General features: G+C 36.1%; 1 protein-coding gene across 2 annotated transcripts in view; it reads right to left on the reverse strand.

Annotated features, from left to right (window-relative positions):
• The window catches only part of LOC306888106 (transcription initiation factor TFIID subunit 4-like), a 91934-nt gene that overhangs the window by 74125 nt on the left and 5330 nt on the right, over positions 1 to 12479 (reverse strand). Inside the window, exons 3-6 of one of the 2 annotated variants that reach the window (XM_079446251.1) lie at positions 5469 to 5579; positions 3399 to 3542; positions 1724 to 1846; positions 730 to 819 (exon numbers count right to left, since the gene is read on the reverse strand). In XM_079446251.1, the coding sequence (XP_079302377.1) occupies positions 730 to 819; positions 1724 to 1846; positions 3399 to 3542; positions 5469 to 5579 (468 nt within the window). The remainder of the gene's footprint in view (positions 1 to 729; positions 820 to 1723; positions 1847 to 3398; positions 3543 to 5468; positions 5580 to 12479) is intronic. The other variant, XM_079446252.1, reaches the window with a different exon arrangement.

The following is a 12479-nucleotide window of genomic DNA, read 5'->3' on the forward strand; positions in this document are numbered from 1 at the left end:
TATTCAAACATAACATTTCAGAAAACTCGTAATACAAAACAACTGTCTTAATGGACAGTGATTAATCAACTGGGGAATGAAGTGTCTGATATCTGCTCGTTAACCTTTCATCCTATTAACCTGTGGTGTCTTAATGTTATACTTTGACAATATAAAACCTACTTTTATCATGTCACTAAGCCTATTCAAATCTGTAAGCTTGAATGGGTTTACAAATGTCCTATTAAAACGGTCATTTAAAAGCTTTGCACATTTCTAATTACGCTGCTTTGACTTGGAAATATTCAGATACTCAACTACTGATATGATGCTACAAAAACTTTACTAGTAGGGACCAAAATATTGGAATATTTGGAATAACGTGCACTGCTGAACCATTAGCAACAATAAATGCATCTCATATGTTTAATTTCAATTCCATTTCCAGTGTGTGAACTGTTTTTCTCATAGAGGCCGAACAGTCTGACAAAGATCATTAACCTCAGTAATCAAAGACATCTCGCTGAGATCCCAGGCCCCGTGAGGACACTGCGGGCTGCCGATGTCTATTTCTGGAGGATTTTGACATAAGCAAGCTAACATCGCATGACAGCGCGGCTGCATTGGCGTGCCAGTTCGGACCGGGCGGGATGTGACACGTATTGTGCCTGGCTGGACACCCCTGCCGGCTACTGACCGCGAGGAACGCGAGCCGTGTCAGAGGAGGAGGACTCGCGTGTGTTAACGTACCTTCAGGAAAGGGACCAGGTACGGCTGCGGAGACGACTTCAGCTCAGACTGTAGGCGGCTGGTGAATTCCTCCGGATCGATCTTCGCATCCTGAGAGCAGAGACAGCAGATGATCAGATGGATTTGAACATGTACAGTAAAAAAAAAAAAAGGAAATGATTAGTGCAGGATGAAAATGAATTAACCTTTGATCTTACATGAGGCAAATTTCATTTTCAAAACACAGCCCTGCAAATTTCTGACGATTTGGAAAAGAGGACTAATATTAGCTGGTTTTATGATGCAGAGTTCAAAACTATCAATAAAAACTTTTCATCACACAGATTTTTTTCACAAAACAAGAATGAAGATTTTTCAAATAACACATGTATCAGTTTTAATACATTCATCAAAACAACAGAATGATGACAAAAGCTTGTTTTAATGACAAAAAATATTCCAAATGTATCATTTAACTCACAATCTACCAAAGAATAGAAAAATGTGTTCCAACACTCCATTTAATGTCAAAGAAAATGTTATACTTTTTCCCACTCTGTTTGGATGCAGTCAGAAAACATCTGGCCCATGTTTGCATTTTCTGCTGTCACCAGCCATAATTCTGACTTTGAAATCATAAAATAATGTCATGTGTCTGAAAATGGTCTTAGAATTGATCAAATGGTTATAATCTGGCTCGATTCAGACAGGAATCATGTGTTTGCGGTGCTTTTTTAATTCGATAATACAAGACTTCTTCACGAATGGTTGTAAAAGCAAAACAATCCACTATATTTAGAAGAGAAAGTGTGATGTTTAGAGCAAATCAGACGCTATTTTTGGAATCAGCACTACAACATTACTAATAAACAAGCATTGCATTTCATTAAGCACATGTGATGCAGGCCGGTGTAATATTCTGGATGTAAAATGAGGCTTTTCATGATGACATATAAAGAAAAAAATGAACATTCTACACACTAATGATTTATGAATTCAGAAGCGCCACACGTACCAGTAAATCCTGCACCAGTGCTTTCACGTTTCGAGACGTCTCTGGGGAAGGGGAATTATGGGACGCCAACTTGATCAGCGTCGCCAGGAAGTTCTTGCACTTCTTCACGTTCTCCTGCATCTCCTGATGAGAGAGTGAGACGGTTCATGTGGAATCAGACATCAGTAATGACACATCACAGGCCGAGCTGAAGCGCGTGTCTCGATTTGGACGGCTGCTTGTGTTAGTAAACAGTTTATCCTGTTCTGACTCACACAGACGCGCTCTGTTGTGCTTTTGTTGCCATAATCAGCGATCGGGCCTCACGGGTAAATAAAGTATTTTAATGAAATCCTCTAAATTCCATTTAAATGCTACAAAGCTGTCAATCATTTGAGGTTAGAGAACGTGTCAATCAAAGTCTTTTTTAAGCAGATGGCATGTTACGCTTCACGATCTACAATGAACTCAAATACTATTAATGAACTGGTGATTCTCATGCACACAAAATCAAAAGAAAATAAAGCCTATTTTTATATATTGTAATATTATTGTCATAACAATGAACAGTTATTTTTGTTATTGTTATAACAATTAATATAACAGTTATGCATCCAGATGTTTTACTTTAGATTTTTTTTTAATTATTAATATTATTTTTAATTGATAATATAAATTAAAGACAGAACGATGAATACTACAGTATCATAACATATAAATAATTTAAAATTGTAATAATATAGCATTATGTTTTTATCACATTATGAATAAGTAATGAAGTGATGAAAATGCAATTTTTTTGCAGTAAGATTTTGAGACTTTGGAAGAATCCTCATAGAAATAAAGTCACTAAAATTGGTAAAATGTGGGGTCAGTATGATGTTTTTGAAAGAAATGTATACTTTTTTCAGCAAGGGTGCATTAAATTGATCAAAAGTGACAGTGAAGACATTTTATAATGTTACAAAAGATTTCTATTTCAAATAGATACTGTTCTTTTGAACTTTCTATTCATCAAAGAATCCTAAAAATAAAATGTGTCACAGTTTCCACAGAAATATGAAGCAGCACAACTGTTTTCAGCATTGATAATAATCAGAAATATTTCTTGAGCAGCAAATCAGTATATTAGAGTGATTTCTGAAGCATCGTGTAACACTGAAGATGTAATGATGCTGAAAATACAGCTTTGATCACAGAAATAAATTATATTTTACAATATATTCAAATAGAAGAGAGTTATTTTAAATACTAATAATATTTCACATTTTGACTGTATTTTTGATCAAATAAATGCAGCCTTAGTGAGCAGCTTTCAAAAACATAAAAAAAAAATCATACCAAGCCCAAACTTTTGAATGGTAGTGTATGTGGACATGCATGTCTGTGTTTGCGGGCAGATGTGATGCCCAGATGTCTGTAGACTGGCACTGCCACATGTGTGTATGTTTGTCTATGCATGAACGTGCTGGCAGCTGTGTGTGTGTGTGTGTGTGTGTGTGTGTGTGTGTGTGTGTGTGTGTGTGTGTGTGTGTGTGTGTGTGTGTGTGTGTGGTTCGGATGGAGCTTAACCAAGTTCTGACAGTTAACCAGGGAAGCTTGAGGGGTCCAACAGTCACTCACTTGAGCTGAGAAAAAGAATAGATAAAGAGAGAGAGAGAAACTTGCAGGCTTCGATACGGGAGGGCACACAGACCTGGGAGACAACCGGAGCTCCGGGGACCGGGGCGGCTGTGCTCTGCGGCGCCAGTGGCATCTGAGTGAGGGGCCCCTGAGGGCCCAAGGCCGGCTGGACCTGCTGGGGAGCTGTCACTGCCACGGCGGCTGCCACGGGGGCCTTCTAGAGGAGGAAGGAGCAGAGACACAGAGATAAACACAAGCTGACGTCTGCCTGCCAGCAAGGCCACAGAGAACAGGAGAGATGGCCACAGCGTGCCCTGTCACATCGCGTGTCCCGAGAGAGCACGGGACGACAGGAGCCGAGAGAGAGAGGGAGAGAGAGAGAGATGGAGGAGGAAGAACTCAGAGCACCTGACGACTCACAGTTCGCTTGGTTTGCTCCTGAGGCGCTCGCTCTCCATCTCTTACAGCCATGCCGAGTTTTTACTGTCTGTTCTTTGTCTTTATGTAAGAAATCTAATAAAACACAACTTTATAAATAAGCACAAGAGTGCAGGAGTAGATTTAAAAGCACATGAGACTCCAAACACATTCATTTCAATCAGATTATAATGCAGATAGTTCTGGTTTTGGTTGTTGATAAGTCCATATGGTGCTCACACAAATACCGGACTAGATCTTTTACCGCAACATTTTGTACTTTTTGACCAAGATATTTCTGGTACTTTTGCTGTAATGATAAAGCCGCTTATTTTCAAATTTTTATAATTACAGAAACTAACAGCGTCAATATATTAAAATAATTAAATTTAATTAAATGATAATAAATATATCAAACAACATAATTCCAGAAATGTCAACTATTTTTAATGATTTTATATTACTGCTTTAAATAAGTAGAAAAATGTGTGTGTGTGTGTGTGTGTGTGTATATACACATATATTCTTTCTAAAAGTTAAGACTGATCCTCACCTTCCTAAAACACCTCTTTCAAACAAGCCCTCACAAATCTACGTCACTTTGTGGGAAGATTTGCATAACACCACCCAAATGTATACATCACTTTCATTCTCGCTGTATGTTGCGGTCACCATGTCATGGAGACGCTGTGTGTATCCAAATATGGTAAGGGGTGAAACATTCCCGTCACACACTTGAGGTATTCAGCCAATCACAATGCACTGGATAGCTGGCCAATCACACCACGCTTTTCAGAACGATGAGCTTTGTAAAAATCCACGCGTTTCAGAAAGGTGGGACAGAGAGGAGCAACAATAATATATGTGGAAAATAATGTGTTTTTGTAACCTTAAACTGCGTAAATGCGTTGCATTACACCAAATACACAAAACAATGTCATATGACCCCTTTAAAGCAATTTTGTTGTGCTTTTTTATCTTTTTTTTATCTATCTTTAAAGTATTTATTAATTTAACTTATTAATTTTAGTTTATTTAGTTTTAGTTATTTTAGTACTTTTTACTATTTTATCAAATGTTGCCTTGGCAGCTGGCTGAAAAAAAATAAGTTTAATTGTTTTATATTTTATTTTATTTCAGTTAAACATTTCTTTTATTTCAAGTAATTAAGATGCTTTCATTGTTTATTTTTTAGCTTTAATTAACGATAATAACCCTGAATCACACTTTTAAGCAAAAATTATGCTTAAAATGATGCTTATTGAGGGAACCAATTAAAAAAAATGTCAGCTTATATTTAGATTTTCAGTTGTTTTAGTTTATTGTAAAGCTTTGTTCTCTTATTTTATTTTTTATATATTTTTTTAAGTTTGCTGAGGCTCTGAGGCTCACTGTATTATCAGAAAATGACAATTTAATTAATAAAATAAAGTTTTAGTGAACATTTGTCTTGTAAATTTGTGACAATATTTTTAATATGTAGCACGGCCTCTTGTAATTTATTGCTTTTTTTATTGAAATCTTACATTTTCAAACTGAATTTTAAAATTGCTATAACACACAGCCTTGAGTGACTGAATATTAAATTGACTGAGTTTTTCTCCTCTATGGTCACATACAGCTGACATTTCTATCACCTTAAAGCTTACATAAACATAAAACAATTGATGCTGATGAGTGGGAAACAGAGCGAGAGAGAGAGAGACAGGACAGGGCAGATGCTCACAGCGGGGCCGGCTGCGGTGCTGGTCTGGGCCGCGGCGCTCGGTGAACTAGACTGGACCAGTTTGGTTTGAGCTGCAGGAGCGGGACGAATCGCCTGAGTGCTAACAGGAGACTGAGAGCGAGAGGAAGAGAAAAGAAAGAAAGGAGGGAGGAAACAGAGAGGATTGAGAGCAGCATCACAGAGGAAAGGACGAGTCACAGGATCTGAAAACCAGACTTCAGCATTGTGTTTATAGATCCCAGTCAGAAACTATATATGTGCACTTGTAGTCACTAGTCACTGGATGAGTAACTGCTTTGAAAGAGTTTTGTCAGTGACACACACGCTCATTTATTCAGTGTGGTGGGCAATTATGAGTTCAATACTCATTCAGATTAATCAACAGCATTTATGGCATAATGTTAGTTATCACAGAAAAAAATTGATTTGTTTTCAGTTCATATAAAAATCATGTTTGTAGTAATGAACTGACAGTGGACATCTATGGCCTAAGACATTCAGATGTGCAGCTTCAGTACTTCATTTGAGCTGTAAAGTGCATAAATCAGACACACAACTGATGCCCTTTCAATTGATTGAAAACACACAGGAAGCTTAACCGGAAATGGAATTTACAAAAAATTAAATTAAATTAAATTAAATTAAATTAAATTAAATTAAATTAAATTAAATTAAATTAAATTAAATTAAATTAAATTAAATTAATAATTTCAAAATAATACATTTAATGCATTCTGGGAACTGACGTGTCCACAAATCTACCAATCTACTTGTTTGTAAAGGCCTATAAAACCTTCTAACTTCAAAACATTATTAATCTTTTTTGATAAACTTTCCTTTTTTGTGTAAAAAAAAAAAAAAAAATTGCACTTATTAGGTTTGCATTCTTTGAATTTCAGTTAATTTTAATTCTATTTTCTGTTTGCTACCTGGAAACAGGCATGTTGTATTATTATTTTACAATTAATACACACTTAAGTAACATAGATTCAAAATATATAAAATAAAATATGCAAAATAATTCTTAAATATATATAATAATTCAAATTGCTTGTGATTTTTGGGGTGATTTACGACCCAGAGAGTGTTGCAGTTTAAATATATATATTATTCTCTTATATATAAATATTTATAAATGTATATATAAAGTTAAAGTTATAAATCTATATATAAAATATAGATTATCATATCAAATTATTTATTTTATCTAAAATATTCAAAATATGCTAAATAAACATTGAATGTCTTATATAAAATAATTTATCATTTTTTAATAATTAAAAATAAGGAAAATAATTCCTAAATATATAAATATTTTTTTTTATTTCTTATATAAAGTAATTAAATTTCTAAAATATTCACTATTCAACTATTATATGCAGTACATAATCATTTAGATTTTTCAGGTGAATTCTGACCTGGTGTTCCAGACAGGAATCATCCTTGTACTGCAGACCCTGATATGATTGTGTCTAGAGGGGGACAGACAGGTGAAAATCCCTCCACTGAGGGGCAATAATCAGGTGAGCGGGCGCAGAGCCCCGGACTCAGCTCTGAGGACGAGGCCACTGCCAGCAAGCGCTCTCTCCTCACAGATGCTCGTCTCTGGGCCCCTGCAGAGAGAGCAGAGCCCGAGGGCCCCTGAGACGCGGAAGAGCTCGGGGCCGCACACATGCACACGTACACTGACGGCGACGCCACAGAACGAGTCTCTCGCTCGTGCTGAAAGTTGAGTTCGCGTTTACAGCGATCAGGCAGTTGGAGGATAAATGATTAAACGCATTCGGAGGGAAAGAGGAACGTCTTCCGCCGCAGAGAACCGGAGGATGACTGACAGCAGGATGAAGAGAGACGCCTGGGAATATAAACCCTCACCTCACAAACTCAACACTGATGTCCTGAACAGAGTTTACCAGGGAAACACATTACTGCAGTAAACACCACAATATACAGCTACTGCTGCTGATGCTTTATTGTGAATTACTGCAAAATTACTACAATAAAACTGTGGTAAAAAGTATTAGTCATGCACCACAATCATTAACCAAATGACTGAAAGGACTTTACTGTTTTAATAATAACTAATTATGATATCTTACAATATTTATATGAAATTCTGTATAAATTTTACATTTTAAAACTATATAGCATGTCTAGCTCTAGAGGCACAACATCAAAAATAGGCCTATAGCAATTTTATTTTTAATTTTAAGGTTGCACAAAAAAAGCCTCTCCATCTTTTCTGTATTTGCTTGTTTCTTAATCTAGCTTTCTAACAAACCTGCCATTGTGTACTACAAATATTACTGGCTCTGTGACAAATTGTATTTTATCCTCTACTGTAAGTTGCTTTGGACAAAAGCGTCTGCTAAATGCAACACAAATATTAATAAATGTAAAAACATACTAATTTGCTAAACCTCAGTGTTAAAACGTTGAGCCACTAATAAATGCAAGCTTCTGGCACCATCTGGTGGCATTAAGTGAACATTACAATATTTTTTCTTTGCATAATTTGAACAAAAAAATAAAATAAAATAATATAACAAAGGCAAATGTGATGGTTGCTGCCTTCTTGTGGCCATTTGTAATTCTCATATTTAAAACAATTGGTAATTAAAAAATAAAAAAATATCCTCAAATAAATACCCACATACATATTAAATTCGATATAAAATATTATAATTTTCAATCATTTACATGCTCTTATTGTGTGCAAAATTTTGTTTTGTAAGTATATTAAAAATGTAAAAACCCTGGCATTAAACCAAGGGGCGCATTTTTAATGGAATATTCTGAACATGGATATTAATATGTGAACAGAAAAACAACAGAGACCAGCTAACTAGATTTTTTGAAACCACTGTGAAGAAGTGATGCATTTGATACAAACTGTTAAGAGAGAACGTAGTGTTTAATTTACACAGCACTGAGGAAAGAGGCTTATTTTCCATGTAAATCTGCAGGCACGAGAAAAAGAAATGAATCTGAAGTGTGACTGAAGAGCTGATGACAGCACCGCTAGACGTCAGCAGTGAGCCTCATCAATACTGCTGACAAAACTCTGAACGGAACAGAAAAAAACTCAAATAGCTTACAAGGTTTAACAGTGTACAGATGGTCAACATGAAAATCATTTCTGTGCACTGATGATTTAAAATTTGCACCAATATGCACAAGAAAATAATGGCAGTCAAGATTCTGAATTACTATCCCTTTTATTGACAAATGAGCTTGAAAAAGGTGCAAATATCTTCCATCAAATGCATGTTTGACAGGAAACACTCAGTTTTATCTCTGCTGTGTTTAATGGGTTAAGGTTTTGTGTTTGTTTTTTATTGCATTTAAAATTTCCATGCATTTGGATTACACCCTTTTAACATAAACTAATAATCTTAATGTGATGCATATTTGTAACAATAAACAGATGTGATTTCTGCACTCAAAAAAAAAATCATGCCATAGTTTATTACTAACTATTTAAAGTATAAGTAAAAATAGCAGTTTTCCCAGTAACGCTGTACACAAAGCAGCACTGCGCTCACAAACGCTGCTTTATCAGGCATTACAGGCAAGATCAAATGAAAATGAGACCAATCGCCGCAGATTAGCATCACGCAAAGCAGGGGTTTGGAAAAATGAATTGTTTGGGAGTCGTTGAGCAAGCAAGGTAAAAATAAATGCATATTATAAGACAATGAAAGTGTTTTTAAACCTTGCATGCATGTCAAGCTGTTGTTGGGGCTCCCAAAACCAAAATATTAACCTTTCATTACCCATAATAGGGGCACTTTAACAATAAACTATTAAATTAGCAATAAAAATATATTATTTTACATTATAATACTGTAAAACAATAAGTGGATTAATGCAAAAATTATTGATCTTATTAAAAACTAATTATCATATAAACTCCAGATGTGTTTCCTGATTTGGGCTGGTTTTAGGTTCAGATCTCATGCGTAAACTTTCACCGTTCAGCACCTTCAGCAAAAAACACCTGTATGTTTAAACTAACTTTACTGATGTTACATTAGAGGATCTTCAGATTACTGTGTTTGTTCAGGCATATGGTTCAAATACAACAGTGGAACAAGCAATATTACAGTGTTTCTCAGTTGCTTTGGTGCATTTCTCAGATCAGAAATGAAATTCTCAAAACTACTTGTTCAACATCATCGAGTCACTTGTGCACATCATAAAAGCAGTTTCTCATTCTTTTGAACAAGCTGTGATTGCTTTGGCACATTCATGCAACTGATTATGTACATTTATCTGCAGTTTCCTACATTATCAGTTGCTAATGTCATGTTGCTCCAAATGTATTCTATAGATCTCTGTGCTATTGTCTTTCCCCTCAAAACATCTAGTCATTCGTTCATCGTATAAGTCATTAAATCCAAAATGGTTGATTTAGTTGTCATTTTAAACTGTCAAGGATATTTTCTACACATTTCTATTAGACTTTTTGTAAATTTGCCATGAATTGTGCAGGTGAATCTTGACTCTCACTAATGAAGAGAATATAGATCAACCAATTATAAACCAATTCTCTGATATAGCTCAAAGGTGCATTTCATGACCCTTCAATTGGAAAGCATATATAGACAGAGGACAACACAAAAGTTACAAATTCTGACGATGGATGAACATCCAGAAAACGATCAGGGACAACAGCCGAGAGGATGAAGAGGAGTAAGGATGCATGGAAGTGTACAGAGGCGAAACAGAGGAAGAGGAAGAGGAAGAAGAGGAGTAAGGATGCATGGAAGTGTACAGAAGCAAAACAGAGGAAGAGGAAGAGGAAGAGGAAGAAGAGGAGTAAGGATGCATGGAAGTGTACAGAAGCAAAACAGAGGAAGAGGAAGAGGAAGAAGAGGAGTAAGGATGCATGGAAGTGTACAGAGGCAAAACAGAGGAAGAGGAAGAGGAAGAGGAAGAGGAAGAAGAGGAGTAAGGATGCATGGAAGTGTACAGAGGCAAAACAGAGGAAGAGGAAGAGGAAGAGGAAGAAGAGGAGTAAGGATGCATGGAAGTGTACAGAAGCAAAACAGAGGAAGAGGAAGAGGAAGAAGAGGAGTAAGGATGCATGGAAGTGTACAGAGGCAAAACAGAGGAAGAGGAAGAGGAAGAAGAGGAGTAAGGATGCATGGAAGTGTACAGAAGCAAAACAGAGGAAGAGGAAGAGGAAGAAGAGGAGTAAGGATGCATGGAAGTGTACAGAGGCAAAACAGAGGAAGAGGAAGAGGAAGAAGAGGAGTAAGGATGCATGGAAGTGTACAGAGGCAAAACAGAGGAACAGGAAGAGGAAGAGGAAGAGGAGTAAGGATGCATGGAAGTGTACAGAGGCAAAACAGAGGAAGAGGAAGAGGAAGAAGAGGAGTAAGGATGCATGGAAGTGTACAGAGGCAAAACAGAGGAAGAGGAAGAGGAAGAGGAAGAGGAAGAAGAGGAGTAAGGATGCATGGAAGTGTACAGAAGCAAAACAGAGGAAGAGGAAGAGGAAGAAGAGGAGTAAGGATGCATGGAAGTGTACAGAAGCAAAACAGAGGAAGAGGAAGAGGAAGAGGAAGAAGAGGAGTAAGGATGCATGGAAGTGTACAGAAGCAAAACAGAGGAAGAGGAAGAGGAAGAGGAAGAAGAGGAGTAAGGATGCATGGAAGTGTACAGAAGCAAAACAGAGGAAGAGGAAGAGGAAGAAGAGGTCAAGGACAGAGGTGCATATAACATCAAATAATATTGTCAATCAAGGAGATCGAATTGGGAGATCGACCATATCCTCAATAATTCAAACATTTTGAAACAGTCTCTTTCAATCAATATCCCACATACAGTAATGTGTAAATTTGTACTTTTGAAAGGAAATATGGCATACATAAGAAGTTCAGCCTTCTGCATTGCAGTACAGTAACTGTCATCCAAACTGCTGCCATATCTTATATCAGGTAATACTACAGTAACAGAGTGCACTGTTACACTTCACACTACTTTACATGTAATACATTCATACAAAAATAAATGTACTGTGTAAATACAAATGTTCATATACTTTTTTTCTATGTACTGTTGACTCTTCTCAACAAATATCAGATTTGTTTTATAAAACCTTCATTTCCATGGTTGATGGTGAAAAAACAACTAAACATTTTGACCAGTGTGGCTCACGCGATGACAAAAATACTTTATATTTTGGTGGCCTCGGCCAAATTACTGACACGATAACTAGGCTTTGAAGCATGAATGAAATGTTTTGGGTGAGTAACTACATTTTGCAGACATGCAATAAAGTTCCAGCAAAGTTACAATGCATGAGATTTATTGATGATACATAAATAAACCTAGTTATTGTGTACATAAAACACATTCAGTTTAATACAGAAATCTGGCCTGTTTCATTAATGTATGGCTGACAAATATGATTTACATTAAGTTTATTAATTTAGGTTAAAGCTGTGTGATCAAAAATGATGGAAATTTTATATGCAATTCAAATACACAAATCTTAAATTTAGCTCTAAATATTTACGTGTGATTTTCAGTATTCATATCAGTGTTTCTAAAAGTGTTTTCTCGTGGTTTTTACAAGTCAAATGCTTCATAAAATTGCATTCTGCTCAATCAAATCATATCAGGTAAGTGTCTAGTGTGAATAACCGTGAATTACACAGCATCTGTGCACAGGTTGTTATTATTAGCATATCAAATTAGCTGGCGTTTCATCATTACTGGGACTCTGAAGAAGCATCACCATCAGGAGTGAGTTTAAAGATCATCACAATATGAAAATCATCACAGTTGTGTCTTTATTTCATGAGTGAGTGATGAAGATTTCACAGAAGAAAACTTTTTGATAGCAGTAACCAAAGTTACCGTCTCACTGTGTTTACTGCACAGATGATTTGATTACGATTATTAGTGAAATCATAATTAGTTCAAATGTGAGAGGCCTCTGGTGACCCCTATAGTGGGAGTCATCACCAGGGTTATTACAGTTAAAAAAAAATAAAACCA

This window comes from Barbus barbus (assembly GCF_936440315.1).
Source record: "Barbus barbus genome assembly, chromosome: 22".
NCBI classification, from domain to species: Eukaryota; Metazoa; Chordata; class Actinopteri; order Cypriniformes; family Cyprinidae; genus Barbus; species Barbus barbus.